This window comes from Mesocricetus auratus, unplaced genomic scaffold (assembly GCF_017639785.1).
Source record: "Mesocricetus auratus isolate SY011 unplaced genomic scaffold, BCM_Maur_2.0 Super-Scaffold_100024, whole genome shotgun sequence".
NCBI classification, from domain to species: domain Eukaryota; kingdom Metazoa; phylum Chordata; class Mammalia; order Rodentia; family Cricetidae; genus Mesocricetus; species Mesocricetus auratus.
In genome coordinates, this window is record NW_024429205.1 from 20,402,184 (window position 1) to 20,426,997 (window position 24,814).

A 24,814-nucleotide genomic window follows, 5' to 3' on the forward strand; every position below is an offset into this window, starting at 1 on the left:
TGAGGCTGCCATGGTCGGTGGAGTTGATCACTATGGAGCTGGGGGTCAGAGATGCCCAGTGGTAGTGACTTTGTCAGTGTTCTAAGACTGGGGTTCCAGATAACTGCAGCATGCAGATTCTTTCCAGCCACATCTGTTCTCACAACTTCTCCCTTTTCATGTGTGTGTGTGTGCATACATGTGTCTGTGTAAATGGGTCTGCACATCTGTCTGTGCATGCCTGTGGAAGCCACAAGAGGGTGCTGAGTTTCTGGGAGCTGGGGTGAAGGGTGGTAGTGAGTGTTGGGGATCTGAACTCCACTCCTCATGAGACTGTCTTAACCTCTGAGACATCTCTAGTCCACGCTTGTCTCAGTTTCTAAGCAAATTTAGCATCTCTGAAATGGCTTTAGTGGTGAACCAGAGTCCTGCACTATCATGTCCTCATCATGAGGCAGCCATCTCTGCCTCTTCAGCTGCTCTCCTAGGATGACATAACTGGCATCCAAGGGTTATGTAGTTCAGTCAGTACAGTGCACACACGAGACCCTGAGTTGACCTCCAGAACCCCGTAAACCGGGAATGGTGGTGTTCTCCCCTAATCTCAGCACTTAGGATGTAGAGTCAAGAGGATCAGGAGTTCAAGGTTAACCTAGTCTACATGAGAGCCTGTCTTTAATAAGGGAGAGAGAGGTGTGAGGCTATTGTTCAGTAGATAAAGGCATTATTCACCAAGTCTGATGACCTGAGTTTGATTTCTGTAACCCACACACTGAAGAAAAAGAAGTGACTCCTGTCAGTGACCTGTGACCTCCAAATATGCTCCATGTCATACCTACCCCTCCCTAAAGAAATAAATGTAGTTGTTTCTTAAGGCTGAGCAAGAACAAATATGGACCGGACATATAGGACAAGACGCTCTTTCTCTAGGGTCTGGTGTTCTACTTCTGCATCCTGAGTCTCCAGGAGGAGGGTCAGGGTCACTGCTAAGTCACAGAAGGAGAGACAGCAGTCTGTAGATCTGTCCAGACCATCTCTCCCTAACAGTTTCGCTGTTAGGAAGAAGGTCTCAAGCCAGAACATGGAGAGCAGAGTTTGCAGGAACCTTTCCAGTGACAAGTGAGGCCCACACGTTCGCTGACCCACCACCCACTGAAAGGAGTGACACCCCTGCTGCTCTTCTTGCTCAAAAAAGTCACTAACTGAGTGAGTCAGGGTCACTCAGTCCAAGACAGCTGTGGCTCGCCTTACACGAGCTAAATTGGGAACTGGAATGTCACACAAATGCCCCTTGTCTCCCCACCCCCACAGTAATATTAATCTCTCTAGGGAGCAAGGGACAAACAGTGCTGCCTGTAGAGTGAGCTCGAGGGTGGTTTGGGGGAGCAAGGGAACTACTCGGGGAGCTAAAGGGACAAGTGCGTGCAGAGGGCTCCGAGCAAGGAGTGCAGACGGAAGCGTCTGGAAATAGCCAGGGTGAAAGGAGCTGCTAGGAGGAGAGACAGAAAACACCACTCCTTCAAGAGGGAGCAAGAGCAGGGGTCCTAGGAACTCACTGGCAGCCTAAAGATCACGAGAAGTGTGCAGACAGCGGGAGAAGGCCAGGACCAGGGCCGCAGCCGAGGCAGGCACTAGAGCGCCAAGGGATGAACTTCCCCGTGGGTTTCAAGCCGCTGCTAGGGGATGCACACAGCATGGACAACCTGGAGAAGCAGCTCATCTGCCCCATCTGCCTGGAGATGTTCTCCAAGCCCGTGGTCATCCTGCCGTGCCAGCACAACCTGTGCCGCAAGTGCGCCAACGACGTCTTCCAGGTGGGCTCAGGGACAGCTGGGCCAGGCCAAGGAGGGGACCAGGGCGGCAGATCCCTCAGGTGGGGGGTGGTGAAGCCGCCCCGGCTGAGTGGCAGGGGAGTTGGAGGTCTTGGGATCCCAGGGGAACAATGAGTCAGCAGTTGCCCAGAGGCTGGCAAACGCAGCCCGTGTCCACAACAGCTAGAAAGTAGGATCCGAGGGAGACTGGCAGAAACTGGCAAGGAAGGGTGGTCTTGCCTGGGCTTTGTGGGAGTCTTACTAGATCTCATTTACTTTGAGGCCTTGTGGTTGTATTTATTTATTTTATTTACAAACTATAGACGAGGTCAATGAAATATTAGGGCCAGCAAGACGGTTAGTGGGTGAAGGGACTTGTTACCAAACCTAACAACCTGAATTTGATCCCCAAAACATAACATGGTGAAAGAGAGGACTCCTGAAAGTTGACCTCTTACCTCCACTTACATGAACACACACACACACACACACACACACACTCCCTTTAAAATAATAACCAGGTATGGTGTGGTATATACCTGCAATTCTAGTACTTGGGAAGCTAGGACAGGAGAATTGTCATATTATTTTGTTTTATTGTTGAGACATGGTTTCTCTGTGTAGCACTGGCTGTCCTGGAGTTCACTATGTAGACCAGGCTGAACTCAGAGAGATCCTCCTGCCTCTGCCTCCCAAGTGCTGGGATCAGAGAGACATCACGACCATGCTTGGTCATCAACTGTCATGATTTTGAGGCTAACCTGGTTTACTTAGTGAATTCTGAACCAAGACTCTGTCTCAAATAGAAAACAAGAAACAACCCTAAAATTAGAAATTGATGATGAACAGTGAGAAAGCCCACGATGCCAGCAGAGCTGTGTGTATTTGAGACAGAGCTCTCTCCACAAGGAAGCTGCTTAGACACAGTGAGCCAGGGAAGCAGAAGTTCTCCCCAGTTTCACACCTGTGAGCCCTTCTGACCTTGTGAAGAAGCCCGTGAACTGACTGATACTCAGGTGACTTATGGACAGAGAGAAGACAGAAGCAGAATTGTGCTTCCCAGAAATGCCTGTGTAGCTGTGGTCATGAGGCCAGGCAAAGCTAAGTTAAGTCACTGATATCATTCTGTCCACACATTTCAAAAATAAAAACAAAGAAGCTGGGCATGGCGATGCATGACTGCAATCCCAGCCCTTGGGAGGTGGCAGCAGGAGAGTGCGTTTAAGGCAGACTTGGGCTATGTGAGACCCTGTCTAACCAACTAAATAGATGCACAATACCATAATTCCTTATGAATTCATAGGTGTGCTTTCTTACTCTGTGTCATTCATAGAGGTTCGAGTAGGCTATAGACTGCATCAGAGGTCTGAGAGAGTGAAGGGACAGGATACACATGTACAGACACAAGACCTTGCAGATGAAGTAAAAACTGCAAGAGCTGAGTGGCTTAGTGTGCAAATCTGAGACAGGAGCATCAGGGATAAGATTCTAGCCAGGAGCCAGGATGTGTGACACATGCCTGTGGTTGAAGCACCTGGGAGGACCATCACAACTAGAGGCTAGCCTGGTCTGTGTAATCCCCACAAACTAGAGGCTAGCCTTGTCTGTGTAATCCCCACAAACTAGAGGCTAGCCTGGTCTATGGAACAATTATACCAGTATATCCACTGGCTATATATAGCAAGACCCTGTCTCAAAAAGAAAAAAAAAGTGTCTAGGGCTGGAGAGATGGCTCAGTGGTTAAGAACACTTGTTGCTTTCCCAAACAACTCAGGTTCAGTTCCTAGCTTCCGCATGATAGCTCACAACTGTCTGTAACTCCAGCTCCAGGGGATCTGATGCTCCCTTCTGAACCCTCCCCTCATAGGTACCGTGCACACAGACAAAATACACACACATAAAATAAATCTTTAAAAAATTTAAAGAGTTATTCCTGCCTCTCGCAGACTATGAGGAAATGAGTTGAGCAGAGATTTTCCACACCCCCTTTTCCTCCCCTCTCTGGTGCTGTGGTTAATCCAGGGTATTGTGTGTGTTAGATAGGCATTCTACCATTGCTCTACACCACACAAGCTATTTTTAAAATATTTCTGTGTGTGTGTCTGTGTATGAGTCTTCTTCCTCCCTCCCCTACCCGCTCTCTGCACGTGCCATGGCACATGTGTGGAGTAGGCTTTCTCTTTCCACTATGTGAACGGAAGGTTTGACAGGCAACTTTACCCACTGAGCAACTCTCTGGCCCTGAGACATCCCGTTATCAGAACCCAAAATATGTGTAGTCAAAGAAATGTTAGGAAATCGAAGGAAAGTATTTGGTAAAAAGTACCCAAGGAGGCCGGGCATTGGTGGTGCATACCTTTAATCCCAGAATTTGGGAGGTAGAGGCAGGAGGATCTCTATGAGTTCGAGACCAGCCTGGTCTACAGAGTACCAGGACAGCCTCCAAAACAATAAAGAGAAACCCTGTCTCAAAAAACCAAACCAAAACAAAAAGTAGCCAAGGGGCCGAGTATGGTGGCCCATGCTTTTAACCCCTGCCCTCAAAAGTCAGAGACAGGTGGATCTCTCCCAAGTTCAAGGCCAACCTAGTCTATACAGTGAGCTCCAGTTAAGGCTATATAGTGAGACCGTGTCTAAAAAACAAGCAAACAAACAAACTCAAGAATGTTGATTTGTAAATGATAAGGTATTTAGCATAGGAACAGCCATCTACAGAGAATATAGAGTGAGTTTGTGACCTTTCTTCTTTAAGGCAGAATACTGAAGCTCTAGAATACACATCCGGGCTCAGAGAGATCTAGGAAGGGTTTGGAACAAACCCTGTGAAAAAGCAGGCTCGTGGCATACACCTGTTGTGCAGCTCAGGAGGCTGAGGTGAGAGTGTCACTTAAACCTGTGAGTTTTGAGATGAGTCTAGGCAACATACCAAGATCCCGTCTTCAGACAAAAAGTCAGAAGTTGGGGGTGTTCTTAGTGTTTGCCTAGTGTGCACAGATCCCAGCCCCAAATAAATATAGGTGACTTACACCTGTATTCCCATAGTCAGGAGGTAGAGGCATGGTAAGTTTGAGTCCAGCCTGGGCTATATGAGACCCGGTCTCAAAAGCAGACAAATGAGACCCAAGCCTGTGGAGATTATTTGAGAGGTAACATGACCCGCAGGCCTCTGAGACAATGATTCTGTAGGTCTGGTGCAGACTGCCCAGCTCTCCTCAGGGAACAGAGTGGACAGCTCAGTCCTCCAGGCTTTATTTGGAAGACCTGGGGGAGGCTGACCCAGTTACCCAGCTGTACCCATGTCTACACATCACAGCTCTGTCTGAATAATGAGCATATCCCATTTTTCACACGCTGCCTCCACATTTTGACAACTCTAGGCATAATCAGATTGTCTGTTTTCTAAGTATGGCGAATAGGACTTTTAGTTCCTCATCTTCAGATCACTAAGGAGGAAAACCTTCAGAGCATTGCCTAGAAAGTTAACAGTTAGGAACATGTCAACAGTATAGCACATTTAAATTTTCTTCAAACACCTTGGAAGAGCATAGCATGAAAAATGAATGCTGCCAACTTCAGATCTTTAATTCCCTTTACCAAATACAAACAAGCATTATCAGCTTCCCTGAGAATCTTTCTAGAAATTTCCATGCTTAGGCACATGTTTGCATGTACAGATACACCTGCCAGTCACCTTTTTGTTGTTGTTTTGTTTTGTTTGTTTGTTTTTTGTTTTTTTTTTTTTTGAGACAGGGTTTTTCTGTGTAGTCCTGGCTGTCCTGGAACTTGCTCTGTAGACCAGGCTGGCCTTGAACCCAGAGATCTGACTGCCTCTGCCTCCCTAGTGCTGGGATTAAAGGCACATGCCACCACTGCCCTGCATTTTTGTTTTAATTTGTTCCCTATCTACACATAGAAGACACAGTATGTCTTCTGTTTTATTATCGCTGTTATTTTAGCTTTTGTACCTATCATCTGGGTGGGGCACGTGTGTAGAAGTCCAGGGGACGACATTTTAGGGTGTCAGTTCTCCCCTTCTACCTTCACTTGGGCTCTGGAAATCCAAGCAGAGCCACTAGGGCTATGGGCAGATGTCTTCCCCCAGTCCTGCTGGCTCTGTCTGGAGACACAAGCCTTGCTCTGCAGCCCAGGCTGGCCTTAACTTTCCAAGGGCCTGATTAGAGGGGTGAGTCTCCACACCCCGCTGCGCTTTCTGTTTTCAGACGGCAGCGCAGTTTCCGTTGTTGTATGACCAGACCACAGTCTGTCTGTTTGCTAAGATGTTTATCTGCCTCAGGTGGTTGTCGTCCAGGGTTTGCTGGGGGAGCTGTGTCTGTGGTGTTAGGCTGGAGATATTCTCAGCTGGTAAAGTGCTTGCCTAGGACATGCAAAGCTCTGGGTTTAACCCCTCACACCACATAAAACACACCTGTAATCCCAACACACAGAAGGTGGAAGGAGCAGGGGAGTCAGAACTCAAGGTCATTCCCAACAATATAATGATTTGGATGAGAGCCTGGTTTACATGAGATACGGTTTCCTTTTGTTTTTGTTTCCCCAAAGGAAATTACTGACCAAGATTAAGGATTTGAAGAAACCATATGTATAATCCAATCCTGACCCACTCAAGGCAATTATCTTAATTTTTGCCTCCTTTATCATTGTTGAGATAGAATTTTACTATAGCATTAGCTAGCCTAGTACTCACTATGTAGATAAAGCTGGGCTTGAACTCATAACACTTTTCCCGCCTCAGTTTCCCTGAGATTACAAGTGTTTACCAGATGCCAATTTATGTTTACATATTTATTTACCTTCAAGCCTTCATCTCCCTATTATTTTACTTAGTTGCTGCTATAATTCTATTTAAAGCTATAATCCTCTTTTTCTCCGATATGAAACAGAAAACTTCAAAATATGACATTAGCCCCCTCTCATCCCCACACTTGCACCCACTCAGCTACCAAAAATTTGGACGAGAGCAAAGCTGTTGGTGAGGGAATCTGACATAAACATCTTCCCATGTGTTTCTTTCTGTATTTGTAAACTCTATTCACGTCCAAACTGCTTTAAAGCAAGCCTCCCCTGTATTTTTGGATCTGCCTCCGCTTTGCTGTGGGCACTTGTTTCTGAGAAGCAACCTGTTGTCAGTCAGTAGACAACCAGAAGGTACTGGAAGGAGGCTGCTGGAAGTGCTGTCCTCTTGGAGGAAGTCCAGTGAGGGAGGGACTTACCGAAGGGACTGTCAGAGGAGAGGCGGCTTCCATGGAGGTGCTGCACCACCCTGCACAGAGCCCTGGTTTGATCCCCAGCACTTGAGAGGTAGAGGCAGGAGGATGAGAAATTTCACAAGTCACCCTTAAGTGCTTTACATGGTGAGTTCAAGGCCAGCCTAGGCTATGTCAGACTCAGAGAGAGAGAGAGAGAGAGAGAGAGAGAGAGAGAGAGAGAGAGAGAGAGAGAGAGAGAGAGAGAGAGAGAGAGAGTTTGGAAAAGATAAGGTTAGTACAGGTCTTCACTGAAAGTCCCAGCACCCTGCTGTGTTTGGGGCTTTAAGGCAGCATTTTTGCCATGTATTTCTGGCTGGGCTTGCCTCCTAAGTGCCCCAACCCCCAGCTGGAACCAGGTCTTCTCCATGCTTTGTTTGACTCAGGGTCTCCTTGAACACAATTTGTATCGGAGGATGACCTTGAACCTCTCATCCTCTTGCCTCCTCCCAAGGGCTGGTACAGACTTGTCCCTGCCACCACATCCAGTCCATAGGATGCTAGAGATCAAGCCCAGGACCTTGTGCATGCTAGGCAAACATTGCCAACCGAGACACAACCCCAGACCATCTGCTCCGTTCTTTTTGCTGTCTGTGGTGCTGAGGATGGGGCGTGCTAAGCATCAGTCTACCACAGAGCTGCCTCTGCTCACTTCATCTTAACCTTCACAGTGAAAAACAACAGGTATTTCACGCCCTGTGGCTCTATACAGTCATTTAATTTACCATGCAGATTAAAATCACATGCTCGCAGAGGCAGGCGGATCTCTGTGAGTTCGAGGCCAGCCTGGTCTACAGAGCGAGTTCCAGGACAGCCTCCAAGACAATACAGAGAAACCCTGTCTCGAAAAACCAAAAAAAAAAAAAAAAAAAAAAAAAAAAAAGATCACATGCCACATGCTCATGTAGTACTTAATAACTGGCTGGGCACCTTCACATGATTCCGTAGAGTGGTGTCATAGCTACCACACAGGCAAGCACACTGAATACAGGTTACATTCACACAAAGAGACGGGGTAGGGACATCCACAGAGGTGCTTCCTAGTGTGATGGGATTTCCTCCACATGTCACGTGGTCGGCACATGAACCTGTGCTTCATGGGGCAGACACCAGCGGGGCATGACATCTAAGGGAAGAGTAAGACAGTATGGTATGTGACAGAGCATGACATTTAAGGGACTAAGGAAGTTATGGAATATGACATAGCCAATAGGTTTCCTGAAGTAGCAAGGTAAACAGAAACAAAAGAGGAGATTTGGCTAGTATGAATTAGGTGGAGAGATCTTTAGCCCAGATTTAGACATTACCATCTTTTTGGAGACTTCTTAAGGTTTCCACCAATACCCTAGAATCTAAAATTGCTTTTTGTGACGAGAAAATTTAGGGGCCTACACTCAAGGCAGAGGATAATTTCTTTTTCTCCTGTAGATTCAACTGTAAAGCCCATGAGTCCTTCTATACTTGAGCAATTCATGGCTCCATTTTTTTAGACAGTCTGACCACATAGCCTTGCCTGTCTTGGAATTCACTACATAGAGCAGACTCAGAGAAATCCTCCTGCCTCTGACTCCCAAGTGCTGGAGTTGTGAACCACCACACTAGCTATGGTACCATTCTAAAGCCCATGTTTTGTCAGGTGAGGTGGTCTACACCTTTGGTTCCCAGCACTGGGGAGGCAGAGACAGGTGGATCTGTGAGTTTGAGGCCAGCCTGGTCTACATAGCGAGTCTCAGGACAGCCAGGGCTACACAGAGAGACCCCCATCTCAAAAGCACCAAAATAGACAAATCATGAGATCAGCAGAGGGCCTAGTAACATGATGAGAAGTGAACCCAAGTGTCATGTTGTATGAAAACAACTGATTCTTTGGGGGAAGCCACGGGCGCTGTTTAAAATGCGGGGTTTGTGGCATGCCCTCGACTTTGGGGGTTAGTGAAAGTGGAGATGCCATCATGTCTTCCTGGTCTGTGGTCCCTGGGTCAGTCCCCCAGCCCTGGAGGGACAGCGTCTTCCCAGGCACCCAAGCCTCAGAATCTCCACCTCCCTCCTCTCCCCATGTCCAGGCACTGCTCAGTCCAAATCCCACCTCCCCGCCATGACCTCCTTCAGAATTGCTGCCACCAGCATCCCGTGCCCTGTCCTGGACTGTGGCACTTGCTTCCTGTCGGGCCTCTGTAGCCTCTCCCATCCGTGCATCCTTGTTAACTCTGTAAGTTCAAATCCACTCCCCTTTCTACTCCCAGTTTAGAGACCTAGCCCACAGGAACAAGTTTAGATGCTCACAGATTCAAAAGCCTCCTAGGGTGAGAGCAGCCTTACCACTTCTCCTGTTCCCAACGCCCCCCAATTTTAAATAAGCTCCTGCAGTCTCTCCAGCCCCTCCTTCTTGGCTACCTGTCTGCCCTGACTTCAAGCTCTTCTCAAGTGACAGCTTCAGTATCAGACCCTGTAACTGACAGCTCTCTGTGGGTCGGTTGTTCTTTATTATGGCATTCTAGCGCCCCCTTTTGTTCCGTTTGATCTGTTTTTCCAAACTCCAGAGTTCTTGCAAGAAATTCGGAAATTATAAAGAAGTTGGGTGTGGTGGTGTACACGAGTAATCCCAGAACTTGGGAGGGGGAGGCAGGAAGGGAGGGAGGGAGAGAGGGAGGGAGAGGGAGGGAGGGGGAGGGAAAGAAAGAGCTGAGTGGTGGCGCACCCCTTTAATCCCAGCACTTAGGAAGCAGAGGCAGAAGGATTCAGTGAATTTAAGGCCAGCCTGCTCTACAGAATGAGTTCCAGAACAGCCAGGGTTTTTATACAGAGAAACCCTGTCTCAGAAAAAAAACAAAAAACAAAAAAGAAAGAAAGAGTAAACAGGGATGGGGTAAGAGAAAGGTCAGGAAGCGCTGTCACCTACATTGTCACCCTGGGGAAGGAGCCCTCCTGGGATTACAAGCATGTGCCCGTTTCTTTAGTGGGTTCTGGGTTTTGAATTCAGGTAATCATGCTTGTGAGGCAAGCATTTTACCAACTGGGCTATCTCAGAGCACAAACACACACACACACACACACACACACACACACACACCTTTTTCAGACTAGGTCTCTTATAGCCCAGGCTGACCTTGAACTCCTGATCCTCCTACCTAACAAGTCAGGTGTGCAGCAACATGCCCAGGTTTGTCCACTGTCTTTACAAAAAGCTCTTGAGGATTAGAGTAGACTGAATATCTGTGAAGCCTCTAGTGCCTGTACTTGACCACAGCAGGCCCTCAGCACCCGGGCAGAATGCTAACAGCAAGTCCCATGTGTTTGTGTCAAGAACAGGAAGGGCAAAGGGAGGGTGTCGCAGACTGTTTCATCGGCTGCTTCTGGAACACAGCTGCTCTGTGGTCTCAGGAAACACTTCCTAGAAGATTTTCCTTCAGCAATGTTGATCTCTTCTTCTTCTTTTTTTTTTTTTTTTTTTTTTTGGTTTTTCAAGACAGGGTTTCTCTGTGGCTTTGGAGGCTGTCCTGGAACTCGCTCTGTAGACCAGGCTGGCCTCGAACTCACAGAGATCCGCCTGCCTCTGCCTTGTTGATCTCTTCTTAATCATCGATAACTTCCTAGCTCCAGCAGACCAGCATCAAGAATCCCAGCAAAACAAACACTTGCTTTAGTGGTTCTGGTATCTTGTTAATCACAGCTGATTCTTCAGTCCCACCTGTCCAGAACCATGGGGTCTTAACTCAAACTAACAAATGGCCCTGATAGAGTCTTTAATCCTCTGAAATCTCACAGGTCAGGCCTCCATCCCCTGCACTGCTTTCAACATGCTTCCAACCTCCTAGAGAACATCCCACGGGGCTCTCAACACTCAATGACTTTCCTAGCCCAAAGTTCCAAAGCGCTTCCACAATCCTCCCAAAACAAGGTCAGGTCTATCATAGCAACACCCCACTATGCTGGCACCAACTTGTCCTGGTTAGGGTTTGTATTGCTGCAACAAAACACTATGACCAAAAAGCAAGTCCACACTTCCACATTGCTGCTCATCGCTGAGGACAGTCAGGACAGGAGCTCAAAGCAGGGCAGGATCCTGGAGGCAGGAGCTGATGCAGAGGCCATGGAGGGTGCTGCTTACTGGTTTGCTTCCCCTGACTTGCTCAGCCTACCCTCTTATAGAACTCAGGACCAGCAGCCCAGGGATGGTATGGCACCAACTACAATGGGCTGGGCCCTCCCCCACTGATCACTGAAGGAGAAAATGCCCTACAGCTGGATCTCAAGGAGGCATTTCCTCAGCTTGTGCCAAGTTGACACACAAAAGCACCCAGTACAACCGACCCCTTGTCACCCTGACACATAAGCACATCACTATTAAGCCACAACCCTCCCTTTCTTACTCATCCCCAAGATCTTAAATAACTTTAAAAGTCCGGCCGGGCGTTGGTGGCGCACGCCTTTAATCCCAGCACTCGGGAGGCAGAGGTAGGCCGATCTCTGTGAGTTCGAGACCAGCCTGGACTACCAAGTTAGTTCCAGGACAGCCTCCAAAGCCACAGAGAAACCCTGTCTCGAAAAACCAAAAAAAAAAAAAAAAAAGTCCCACAGTCTTTACACATTCAAACACATCAAAATTTCAGTCCCCTTAAAATAGTCAATCTCTTTTAAAATCCAAAAATCCAGTAAAATACTTCCTTACTTCAAGAGGGAAAAATCAAATCAAAGTCACAATCAAGTCAAGGCAAAACAGAATCCCAACCATCCACTGTCTGGGATCCACTCATGATCATCTGGGCTCCTCCAAGGGTCTTGGGTCCCTTCTCCAGCTCTGCCCTCTGCAGGCCCCAGCTGGCTCCCCTCCACTGCTGCCTCTGTTCTTGGTGGTCATCCCTCAGTACCGGCATCTTCAAGACACTGGAGTCCCTTGCTGCAACTGGGCTACACTTCACCAATAGGCTCTCTTCATGGGACCAAGCCTCAACTTCTTTGCATGACCCCTGCAGTCCTGAGTCTTCAACTGCTACTGAGGCTATGCCTTCACCAGGAGGGACAAAGGCTACATATTTGTCTTTGCTGTGAGCTGGGAGGCCCCTCTCCTCCCTTCAAGCATTTGCAGAATGTTTTGTCTTTTGTTGTTGTTGTGGGTTTTTTTGTTTGTTTGTTGTTGTTTTTTTGAGACAGGGTTTCTCTGTGTAGCCCTGGCTGTGCTGGAACTCACTCTGTAGACCAACCTGGCCTTGGGCTCAGAGATCCACCTCCCCCTGACTCCCAAGTGCTGCTATTACAGTCATGGACCACCACTGCCCAGCCATGTTTTGTCATAGTTATGGTTTCTATTGCTGGGAAGAGACACCATGGCCACAGCAACTCCTATAAAGGAAAACATTTAATGGTGAGGCTTACAGTTCAGAGGTTCAATCCATTATCATCGTGGTAGGACATGACTGTGTGCAGGCAGACACCGTGCTGGAGAGATAGCTGAGAGTCCTACATCTTGATCCCCAGGCAATACGAAGCCCACCCCTACAGTGACACACTTCCTCCAACAAGGCCACACCTACTTCATCAAGGCCACACCTCCATGAGCTTATGGGGCCAATTACATTGAAACCACCACACATTTTATGATTGCCAGCTTCAGTCAAGTGAGTTAGCTCCCTCTGGATTGCAGACTTAGAGCTCTCTCCCCACCGCTTTGCCTACTTGGGTCGTCGGGCAGGGTGAAAAAAAACATACCTCTCACCTAAAAGGGACTAAGAGACAGTTCATTCTGGAACCAAATATGAGAGACAATGGCTTCGGAACACAGATGCAGGTCATCCCAACATGTTCCAACATGGTAGAAGTTTCCTGAAGACTTTTATTATTTTAAAAAATATTTAATGACATTCTTATTGTTTAGCACATGTGTGCATGCTAGAGTGTGGTGGTCAGGGGTCAAACTTGTAGGAGTGAGTTCTCCTTCCATCACATTGGTCTAGGGCTAGAACTCAGATCATCAGGCCAGCCGTCTCTCTGGTCCATATGAAATGTTTACAGTAGCAGAACAAAGGAAATTATAAATCAAAAGCACTTATAAAAAATACCCTAATGGAGCTGGGCTGTAGTGGTGCACGCCTTTAGTCCCAGCACTCCGGAGGCAGAGGCAGGCAGATCTCTGTGAGTTTGAGGACAGCCTGGTCTACAGAGGGAGTTCCAGGACAGACAGGGCTACATAATGAGGTACTTTCAAATAATAACCAAAAAATTTTAAAACACAAAAATAAAATATCTTAGTGGTAAGGAGGGCACAGCCAAGCTGTGAAATCTCTGTCACAGGCTCCAGATGTCATCACATGACATTTCTAATTTAGGGAGGTAGTGGATGCCAGTGATATGTCATACATTACAGAGGGGATTTGCCTAGTAACCACGGGGATGGATATTAAGCCAAACAAGGGGTGAGCAATGAATGCCTATTAAAAACCAGCCCAATAGCCGGGCTGGACCGATAGCCTCCTGAACAATACAGAGAAACCCAGTCTCGTAAAACCAAAAAAAAAAAAAAAAAAAAAAAAAAAAAAAACCCAGCCCAAGATAATTTGGCTGCAGACTGCAACACTGCAACATCCCAGCTCTCCACAACCATGGAAGTTCACAGTCAGCTAATCAGTCTTACAGAATCGTTTTTAAAGATTTTTAATTTACTTATTATGTATACAGTGTTCTGGCTGCATATATCCCTGTGGTACCAGAAGAGGGCACCAGATCTCATTATAGATGGTTGCAAGCCACCATGTGGGTGCTGGGAATTGAACTCAGGACCTTTGGAAGAACAGCCAGTGCTCTTAACCTCTGAGCCATCTCTCCAGCCCTGATCACACCTTTTAAAATAATTTATCTAACTTTCTTTTATGGGCATTGGTATGAAGGTGTCAGATCCCCCCTGGAACTGGAGTCACAGGCCGTTGTGAGCTGCCATATGGGTGCTGGGAACTGAACCCCGGTCCTCTGGAAGAGCAGCCAGCCCCTGATCAATCTTTTAAACTTTCCATAAACTTAGCAGTGTTCAGAAAAATCCTAAAAGGAAGCCAAAGGACAGTTTACAAGCCCAGCCTTGGGTAATCTCAAACCCATTAAGAAAGTCTAAGAAAAACCGTCTTTATAGCAATGTTATCTACACCCCACAAACCAAGCTGTTGATCTTGGTAGGGCCATGTCTCCTTCCTGGGTACAAGAGAAAAGAGTTAGCCTAGGACTTGGGTGGTATGAGTGGGATGGAATATTGTCCTGCCCCGTAAGGGTCCTTCCAATGTCATCTTCCAGTTGGTGTACAAGGAAAGTCCCCTGGAGCCCTCTGTAGGAAATCGTCACAAATATTCAAAGCTAATGGTGACTACTGTTTCCATTGTTTTTCTATGAGTTCATGAGTCTCTAGCTTAGCGTTTCTCAACCGTCCTAATGCTGCGACCCTTTACAGTTCCTCATGTTGTGGTGACCCCACCCCAACTATAAAATTATTTTGGTTGCTACTTCATAACTAATTTTGCCACTGTTATGAACTGTAAACATCTGTGTTTTCCAGTTGTCTTAGGGACCCCATGAAAGGGGGTCACGACCCAGAGGTTGAGAACAACTGCTCTAGCTGATCAGCTTGGGGTTTTACAGTAAAGGGAAGAAAACACTAAATGACCCAGGTTAGACCACTCCCACTTCTCAAGTGAGCAATAACTTAGAAAGGTAGACACTTGCTTCTCTCCAAAGGGCAAGCTTGAAGGGCTGTCCGGGATTTGCCTCCTGACACACTTGCTTCTTGACCTCCTCGCCATTCTCGATGTGTGCCTGCTACATCCTGGCTTGGCATGGTTCTTCAGCACCAGCCTACACTCCAAATAGGAGAAAAGGGGAATGGGAAAGAGAGGGCAAGGCTCCGACCACTAGAGACACCTCTAACACTGCACAAAACCTTTGCGTCTGCAGTTCCAGAACGCAGTCACTGGCCACATCCAGCCCGAAGGGGGCTCTGCTGCGTGGTCTTTATACCATGGGTCTTGCCAACTCAGACGATCTATTTCTGAAGAAAGGAATACCGGGGCATCCCTGCCGGTCGTTCACCTCTGCTTCCCGGCAAAAACGCCTTATTTATTTATTTATTTTATGTTTACTTACTTATGTGGGTGAATGAATGTCACAGAGTGGGTGTGGGAGACAGAGGACAACTTGCGGAGTAGGTGGCCTCTCCTACTAAGTGGGTCCCAGAGTCAAACTCAGAGCATCAGGTTTGGTAGCAAGTGCTTTTACCCATCGAGTCATCTTGCCAGTCCCCACAAACGATTCTTCTCACCTCTCTGTAACCAGCCTTTGGTGTCAATAATTTCTGTCTCACGGTTTCCAGGAGGACCACAAGTTGAGTTCTTAGCCTTTATCCCAGCACTCAGGAGGCAGAGGCAGATGGATCTCTGTGAGTTCGAGGTCAGCCTGGTCTACAGAGTGAGTTCCAGGACAAAGCAATACAGATAAACCAACCCTGTCTAGAAACACCAAAATAAAGAGAGAGAGAGAGAGAGAGAGAGAGGAGTTCTTAGCCCAATTCCATGAGCCTTTTTTCAGTAGTCCACTTGGCTTCTGGATCTCAAGCCAAATTCAGGGAGAGAACACTTGATTGGTTGCATCAGGTCAGGTGATAGCACCTCAGTCAGCACTGTGGTAGCAGGACACCCCTTTAGGGTGGATTGGAGCTGATCTCTAAGATACATGGTGTAAGGGCCTCTGCTAAGCCTTCATTACAGCTTCCCTCTAACCGCCCTTTGCACTGTGGGCTGTCTGTCCTTAGGGCAGGGCTGGGGAAGGGGTGGAGGTGGGGGCTTGTTCCTGGCTTTAACCCACAGCCTTGGCATAACATCAGATGCAAAATGAACAATCCGATGTAGCCTGTAACTTTACTGAGGTTGAATACTGAAGAGATTGAAGAAGAAAGTATTGTCAAGGGCTGTACAAGGGCCTATGTGCTCTGACTCTAGTGCCAGAAGCGATTTCCCAGAATTATCCAGATAATTGTGGTTTCTTTCGTTTTGTTTTTGAGACAGGGTCTCTCTCAACATGGTTGTCCTCACTGTGTAGATCCACCTGCCTCTGCCTCCTGGGTGCTGGGATAAAAGGCGTGCGGCATGGGTCCAGCCTACCTTTTCCTTTCTCTTCTTTTTTTCCTGGACAGGGCCTCACGCGTCCGGGGCTGGCCTCAGACTCCCTATGCAGCTGAGGGTAGCTCAGACTTCCAGTGGATCAGATCCTCTGGCCTCTACCTCCCAAGTACTCACAATCCCTGTTTCCGTGTCTCTGGAGGTCAAACCGAGACCAGCACTCTACCAACTGAGCCACCCAGCCCTGGTGACAGTTTCTGTCTCACTGGTTAGCATTTGGCCTGTGCCTCTGCCCAGGACTAGAGAGAAGCTCTCTCCTGGCCCAGCATATTATCACAGCATTTGGGAGGCAGAGGCAGGTAGGTAGACGTTCAAGGCCAGTATTGTACTTGCAGAGTGTTTGAAACCAGCCTGGACTACACAAGACCATGTGGAGAAAGGGGGAGGAGAGAGAGAGAGGCAGAGACACACAGAGAGAGACAGAGACAGAGAGAAAGACAGAGAGAGAGATGGGGGGGTGATAATACGGGAGGCACACTTTTAATCCCAGAATTTGGGAAGTTGAGGTAGGAGAATCAGGAGTTCAAGGTTATCCTCTGTTACACATGGATCAAGCTTACACGATCTTGCCAAACACACATGCACACATATATGCACACACAACAACAAATCCACACAAAAAAAGCACCTTATATATGGCCCATAAGAGTCCAAGCTGGAGGATACCGGCTATCCTGCCAGCCCCTTGCCTGTGTCAGCGTTCCTGCCAAAGCTCCATACTGGACCCCACTAGGGCCAACACCGGTCAGGCCTTGGCCAAAGTGAGGCTCTGCATGCAGGGACACTCAAGGAGCTGGGCTGAGGAACAAGGCAGACACCAAGGTAGAGACAAAGGCAGGAAACCATCCTAGTCATTTGTCAGACTGCTGTTTGGGGACAGCAGATGCAGAGGAGCGCCAGTGTCCCCTCCTCACCACTCCTATGGCCACCGCTTGCCCTCCCTCACTACACTCCTGTGTCACCTGTCCCTGCAGGCATCTAACCCTTTGTGGCAATCCCGAGGCTCCACAACGGTATCTTCAGGAGGTCGTTTCCGCTGCCCATCTTGCAGGCATGAGGTTGTCCTGGACCGGCATGGGGTCTACGGCCTTCAGCGGAACCTGCTAGTGGAGAACATTATTGACATCTACAAGCAGGAATCCTCCCGGTAAGCTGCCTGGCTGCTGCCCTCTCTGGAGGGAAGAGCCTGCACCATCAGGGGTAGAGGGGTTGTCTTAGTCAGGGTCACCGCTGCTGTGATGAGACCTCCAGGGAGGCCTCACTTTGCCTCTGGAGCCAGTGTTAAATCTTACTCCCCCTGATCTATAACCAAAGTCCACCCCAAAGTCCTTGACCTCCCCCGCTCCCATGACTCCTGCCCTGTGGGACATCTTTGGCCCCTGCAATGAACTCTTCTTGGGCCCAGTCTTCTTGGAGCATCTTTGCCTCCCCAAAGTGAGAGAACACGGTGTGAGTTTCTCCCACTGGTCACAGCCTAACTCTCTGGCAATTGCTGCTCCCTTGTCCATGGTCCTCAGGCCCCTGCACTCCAAGGCTGAACAGCACCTCATGTGTGAGGAGCATGAAGATGAGAAGATCAACATCTACTGCCTGAGCTGCGAGGTGCCCACCTGCTCCCTCTGCAAGGTCTTCGGTGCCCACAAGGACTGTGAGGTGGCCCCTTTGCCCACCATTTACAAACGCCAGAAGGTATCTAGCCAGGGAGGGATTTGGGAAGGGGGTTTAGGCTGGGACACTTCTCGTGCTACTTAAGTAAGGTGTAGCAGGTCTGGGCCAGAGCACCCAGGTCTATTCTTGACTTGGCACACAACCTTGAGGATGTCACCTGACCTCTCTGCCGCTGACATCCTTCATTTGTCGGACAAGGTGAAGATGATGGCTGCTGTCACCATAGCTCTAAGTAATGCATGGCAGCAATGGCTTCAATACAGAGCACTGGATACCCTCGGGGGTCTTTAGTCACGCAGCTGGCTTCTAAGTATGCTGGCATTTTAAGATCAGATTGGTGGGGGCATGGGAAGAAAGGGGGATCCTAGGAGGGGTGGGGAGGACAGGGTCAGAGAGCCACTGCAAACAGAACATGGATTGTTTCTCAGCTGAGCGGTGCTGGCCAGAGGGAGGCGGCTATATCACAACCCTACTGTAACAGGTGTGTTGGTAGGGGTGCATTCTAAGACTCCCAAAACCTCAGGAATCCCAGAACATAAAAGAAGTCAATTGTATCACCAGACTTGTGACAGAAACAAACGCAAATTCTAAGCTGGAGGAAAATCCCTTCAATGTAGACCCTTAGGCTGACCTTAGATTAATATCAACAGAACAGTCATTCACGACTGAAGATACACAGAGAAATGTCCTCTGTGAGTGCAGTTAGCAGGGACAATTACAGTTTAGATCCTTGGCTTCTGAGAGCAGCTGGAAGCAATGGCTTTTCCAGAGGCCACAAAAATATACAGCAGATGGGAACTGATAGTTCGACCCACCAGATGAATAACTCTCTGATGCAGAAAACTTCACAGGGCCACAGACTATGAAAACTGGTTGCTTCTGTCTGTAATTTTTCTCATGTGCCGCCACATTCCTTCCGTAAAAACAGCTATGGGTATTTTCTCCCACTGCCTGTGTATTTACCTCTTGTAAATTCCATCTACTGGGCACACATATAGCTGGGGATGGTCAGGAAGATGATTTCTGGTAACTGTATAATTTTGGTGAGTAGAAATAATACTAAGATATTTTTAGTAGCTGAGACTGACATAGGAAAATTACATTATTCTCAGTTACAAAGAGTTTTTTACCCCATTAGCTGATTTTAGATCTTAAAACAAATTCAAAATAGACTAGTTGCCCCTGCAAAATATGCACAAGGGCAAGTTCCCAGGTGTGTGTCTGCTGAACCAAAGTCAGGATATAACTCCCCACAGAAATTAACTTTCTGCATGTACTCCTAACCTCATTCTTATGATACAAGGCTCAAGGTTCAGCCAACTAACTGTTCATTGCTTAGGTCCTAATTTAGTGTCACTCTCCATGATATCTCTCAGGCTACAGACGATAGGATTGTATGGCCAAGCGTTGCCACGGTTACTCTTTTCCAGCTGGTCAGTGTGACATTCTAAGCCTGAGAGAAACTGTGTGATTCCGTGTGTATCAGAATGGCTGTCTCTATTGTTTACTCAAGAAATACTATGTGAACCTGAAAATGTAATTTATATATTGTCCAGAGTTTGTTCTATGAGGAAGTGTGTGAATGAGTGTGTGAGTGGATGTGTGTGAGTGTGAGTGTATGAGTGTGTGAGTGGAGGTGTGTGTGTGAGTGTATGAGTGTGTGAGTGAATGAGTATGTGAGTGGGTGTTTGTGTGAGTGTGTGAGTGAGTGTGTGAGTGGGTGTTTGTGTGAGTGTGTGAGTGAGTGTGTGAGTGGGTGTTTGTGTGAGTGTGTGAGTGAGTGTGTGAGTGGGTGTTTGTGTGAGTGTGTGAGTGAGTGTGAGTGGGTGTTTGTGTGAGTGTGTGAGTGAGTGTGTGAGTGGGTGTTTGTGTGAGTGAGTGTGTGAGTGGGTGTTTGTGTGAGTGAGTATGTGAGTGTGTGTGAGTGGGTGTGAGTGAGTGGATGTGTGTGAGTGTGAGTGAGTGAGTGAGTGAATGAGAAAGTGGGTGAGTGAGTGAATGAGTGAGTGAGAATGTGAGTGAATGAGTGGGTGAGTGAGTGTGTAAACGAGCAGGTGAGTGGAAGTGTGTGTGTGAGAGTGAGTGACATGGAAGAGAGACGTAGCAGCTATGTGGAGAAATGTAACAGAGTAGAGAAGTGTGTATAGAAGAGAGATGTGTGGAGAAAAGAGATGAAGCTCTATGTAAGGAGATGCAGCTGTAGAGAGATTGTCAAGAAAGTTTTTTTCAAGGTCAAGTAAAAAGTTGCCATCAGAAAAGCCTGTGCTTGTTCCTTTTTTTTCTTAAGTTACAACCAGAAGGCATGAGCCCTCCCCTGAGACCCTCAGAGAGATACGATGTTTCCTAAGGCCCCTACCCTGAAGGCATTCTTTCTGCAGCCCTGGTACAGTAGGGGAGCTGGCCTCTCGGGCTGCAACACTTGGTGGAGACTCGGATGTTGGAATTATTAGAGAACAGAAAGTCACTGTGCACAGAATGTTTTTAGAAGCTGGAATAATGGCAGGCACGGTTGAACACTCCGCAATTCTAGCACTTAGGATACTGAGGCAGGAGGATCTCCAGAATGAGGCCAGCCTAGGCTACACAAGGAGTTCCAAGGCAGCCTGGACTATATAAGGAGACCTGTTGTTAAAGAAAACTGAAGATGAAATAAAGCAACAACAACAAGTAGGATTGGAGCTGCAGTACACCTGCCTAGCACAAGATCCAGGATAGATTCCAGAACTGAAAACATGTAAAATGACCATGCAACAGCCTGTTGTGGTGGTGTACACTGTAATCTCAGAGACTAGGGAGGCTGGGCAAGAGGATCATAAATCCAAAGCCAGGTTAGAAAGACCCAATCCAAGAAAAAACAAACCAAAAACATAGAAAGGAAGCAAGAAATTAGTAACTGTTGAAAAAAACCAGTGGATAGATCAAGTGATGGATTTCTCACAAGAAAGAATTACTGGACACAGAAGAAAGCAAACATCAAATAAAGAAACCCAGAATGCACCGGGGAGTGGGAGGCTGAGGTGAGGTCTAACGTAAGTCCTCTTTGACTTACAGAATGACAAGAATAGAAGGGAGGCAGTGTTACCTGAATGGTAGCCCTAAGAATATTTCAGGGTTAGTGAAAGACATGACTGCTGACAAAGCGCCTAGGCTGGAGACTGGTACCCAGTGGGTGACTAGAGAATGTCATTTCCCCTCACATTTGGGGCTGGGGACACTTAGAATCCACTGAATGTGTTCCCATGTGTCTGGAACTATCCAAGCCTTCTAGATCTTTGTAGACGTCCTCGACGGGTTGAGGTGGGGACAGTCCCATGGGGCTGGGGGGAGCTGCTGCAGGCTGGAGCTTCCAGCTCTAAGAAGTAGCCCCTGTGTGTGACAGAGCGAGCTGAGCGATGGCATCGCGATGCTGGTGGCAGGCAATGACCGTGTGCAAGCAGTGATCACGCAGATGGAGGAGGTGTGCCAGACCATTGAGGTGAGCCTGGGCTGGGCGGGTGAAGGGGACAGAATGGTCCATAGTCAGAGAAAACAGCTCCTCCTTGACCTCTGGGCAAACTGGCCAGAAAGTTTCTGGGCCCTGGCTCATGGTGGATTGCTTTTAGCCAGGCTGATCCTAGTACTCACCAGCTCTGCAATGTTGGTCAGCTTGCTTAAACCGTCTATGCTTTGGTCTTGTTTGTCCTTTGACTCCATAAGGTAGAGATGACCAGTGGAGTGGAGGCAGAATAGACACAAGTCGCAGGCCAGCCTAGGCAAGTTATGGAGGTCCTATCTCTAAATAAACTAAGCAAGTAAATAAGCAACTGGGGCATGGTAATTCAAGACAATGCCAGCACTTGGAGGCCAAAGCAGGGGGATTTCCCGTCTGAAGCCCACTTGACCCATCTCAAAAATAAATGAGTAGCGGTGAAGGGATGGCCCAGCAGTTAAGAGGAAGTCCTGCTATTGCAGAGAACCAGAGTTCAGTTCCCAGCACCCACACTCATGGCTCAAAACTGCCTGTAACTCCATCTCCAGGGGAATTCAATTCCTCCGGCCTCCACAGGCGCCCACACAATGAAATCATGGGAATAAGCAAAATAAAATAAATTAAAAAATAAAAGAGGCTGGGAGGTGAGAGTAACCAGACATTATATATGTATGAAATTATCAATGAATACATTTAATTAAAAATTATGTGATAAGAAATAATTGTACGCCCTTAGAACGTAGTTAACCAAATATATTTGAATATTGAGACAATATTTCCAGTTCATTAATTTCAGAAATTCAGATTTATTGTTTTATTTTCAATTATGTGCATTTGTGTGTGTCTGTGTATGGGCTTGTGCACTTGAGTGCTAGTGTCCACGGAGGCCAGAGGAGCTTGGTGGATCTCTTGGGGTTGCAGGTGGTTGTGAACCCTCTGGCATGGATATAGGAACAGAATTCAAGACCTCTGCAAGAGCAGGGCACACTAACAGGGGAGCCATCTCTCCAGCTCTAACCAATGTCCACATTTTGAAATAAGGTTAATTTCATATTAGACCAGAAAATTAAATGTATACAACTCAAATAACTTTTTCAAAAATGATGCTGATAGTGACATGGTAGCTACCTCATTTTATTTTCTTTAAGAAGCAAGTGGAAATTAGCCGGGCGGTGGTGGCGCACGCCTTTAATCCCAGCACTCGGGAGGCAGAGGCAGGCTGATCTCTGTGAGTTCGAGGCCAGGCTGGACCCACAGCCTCCAAAACAATACAGAGAGGCCGGGCGTTGGTGGCGCATGCCTTTAATCCCAGCACTCAGGAGGCAGAGGCAGGCGGATCTCTGTGAGTTCGAGGCCAGCTTGGTCTACAGAGTGAGTTCCAGGACAGCCTCCAAAGCTACAGAGAAACCCTGTCTCGAAAAACAAACAAACAAAAAAAAACAAAAAACAAAAAAAAAAACAATACAGAGAAACCCTGTCTGGTAAAAAAAAAAAAAAAAAGAAGCAAGTGGAAATTAAAGCAAAGCAAAGCCAGGGTCAGGGACATACATGGCTCCCAGAGCAGCTTTGAAATGTGTTGTCATCATTGCTAATTGGAAAGACCGGAGTTGGGGTCTGTGCCCCTAACTCAAGGTGTGACCCTAGTCACACTTTCCTGCTTGGCTCTCCTGAGTTCTGTTTAAGGGGGAGAGGGATAAAACACCCTGCTCTGGCAGCTCTGGGGTGCTCGGCCGCGTCCTCCTTCGGACTGGGCTTGCTCTGATCTTGCAGGACAACAGCCGCAGGCAGAAGCAACTGTTAAACCAGAGGTTCGAGACCTTGTGCGCCGTGCTGGAGGAGCGTAAGGGAGAGCTGCTGCAAGCCCTGGCCCGGGAGCAGGAGGAGAAGCTGCAGCGCGTGCGGGGCCTCATCCGACAGTACGGAGACCACTTGGAGGTTTCCTCTAAGCTGGTGGAGTCCGCCATCCAATCCATGGAGGAGCCGCAGATGGCTCTCTACCTCCAGGTGAGCGGAGAGGGAGGGCGGCAGGCGCCCAGGGTGGCAGGAGCCAGGGACTGGGGGGCCCGGCCGAGTCTTACCACCACGACCTGGGAAAAGTCACCCTTCTATACTAGCGGCCTCTCCTTAACGAATCGGGATAAACGCCCCACCTACCCCGCAGGACTGGTGAGAGTCAGAAATGGGGCTTTGCCGGGGCTGGCCCAGCGCTCACCTTGGCCCTCCTTTTCTCCCCTGCAGCAGGCCAAGGAGCTGATCAACAAGTGAGCAGTCTGCCCGGTGGGAAAGGAAGGGACCCTGTGGATTCTTTCCTTCCGATCTGGGGAGGGGCTCGCGGGAGCGGAGGAGTTCGTTTCCCTGCTGAGCCCTGCGGCCCTCACAGGGTCGGGGCGATGTCGAAGGTGGAGCTGGCAGGACGGCCGGAGCCAGGCTACGAGAGCATGGAGCAGTTCTCTGTGAACGTGGAGCACGTGGCCGAAATGCTGCGGACCATCGACTTCCAGCCGGGTGAGGGAGCCGGGGGAGGGACTGCTTAGACCCGGCCAAAGGGTGGGAGGTGGACGCCACTGCCAGAGGAGCAGCGACTCCACGTCACCTGGCCTGCCTTCCACCTAGGCGCCGCGGGGGATGAAGAGGATGACGAGGTGGCTTTGGAAGGGGACGAGAGCAACGCAGGGCCGGAGGAGGAGCGGCTGGACGGGCCAGAAGGTGAGAGGTGAACGAGGGCTTTGGGGTGAGGAGTGACTGGCCAGCTTTGGGCGGTTGCCTTCCCAGCGGCACCAGGACTTCTGGGAGCCCCCACTCGGGTAAGTGTCACGCAACAGGAGCCGCAAAGCGCGCCCCCTAGCGCGCGCTCAAGAGCGCACTCTTCCCACCGTGGGTTCCCCACGGGCTTTGGGGGACCAAGGTGGGTGCCTGGGGAAAGCTGACCGTGGGGGGCGGGTGCGCGGGACGGGGGCTCTGTGTTCTTCTGGAGCGCCCGCCCACCAAGCTGCCTTTCCCGGGAACAGGCCTGCACTGACCGGACCCGGATCCAGAGCGCGAGCCCGCAGCGGGAGGCAAGGCTTGCAGAGGATCTGCTCAGAGACCACCGCGCAACCCAGCTAGGCGTCCCGCCCCGGGGAAGGGTCTCAATAAAGGACTCTTGCGTCCCACGTCCCGGCTCCTTTCCCTGCCCACTCAAAGTCTCTGCTGTAGAAGCAACCTCGCCATCACTCTGCCCTTTCTCAACCCGAGACCATTAGAAGGGGTGGAGGTGAAATAATAAGCCCCGGGTGGGCACCTCCTTTACACCAGAGGTGGACTCCTGAGCCCGAGACCTCGGAAGGAGTGGAGTCTTAGGACCCGAGTTCCGGGATCTGGACGGGCTGGGGGGAGGGGCGATGAGCCCCAGGGACTTAACTGAAAGCTTTCCTCTCCCGCCCCACTTAGCATGCTTGTGTCTGCTTCTGGCCTGGGAACCCCCACCGCCCCCAA

The 24,814-nt window shown here is 48.8% G+C and overlaps 1 protein-coding gene across 2 annotated transcripts; it reads left to right on the plus strand.

Moving 5' to 3' along the window:
* The first annotated feature begins 1,321 nt into the window (after positions 1-1,321).
* Trim54 (tripartite motif containing 54) lies at positions 1,322-24,492 on the plus strand. 2 transcript variants are annotated; one of them, XM_005073636.4, is made up of 9 exons: positions 1,322-1,793; positions 17,178-17,350; positions 17,721-17,892; positions 21,251-21,346; positions 23,111-23,344; positions 23,579-23,601; positions 23,721-23,845; positions 23,954-24,046; positions 24,349-24,492. In XM_005073636.4, exons 1-9 carry the CDS (start codon positions 1,626-1,628, stop codon positions 24,357-24,359), a joined length of 1,095 nt encoding a protein of 364 aa, XP_005073693.2. In that variant the 5' UTR covers positions 1,322-1,625; the 3' UTR covers positions 24,360-24,492. The 2 variants fall into 2 exon arrangements, with proteins under 2 accessions (XP_005073693.2, XP_040586863.1); XM_040730929.1 differs by having other exon boundaries at positions 17,255-17,350.
* The last annotated feature ends 322 nt before the right edge of the window (positions 24,493-24,814 follow it).

Excerpts from the sequence above, each read along its gene's own strand:
- Trim54 (XM_005073636.4), top strand. The coding sequence starts at position 1,626 with ATGAACTTCCCCGTGGGTTTCAAGCCGCTGCTAGGGGATGCACACAGC. Across the intron at positions 1,794-17,177 it reads GCGCCAACGACGTCTTCCAG|GCATCTAACCCTTTGTGGCA; the intron begins GTGGGCTCAGGG and ends CTGTCCCTGCAG. Across the intron at positions 23,846-23,953 it reads GACCATCGACTTCCAGCCGG|GCGCCGCGGGGGATGAAGAG; the intron begins GTGAGGGAGCCG and ends CCTTCCACCTAG.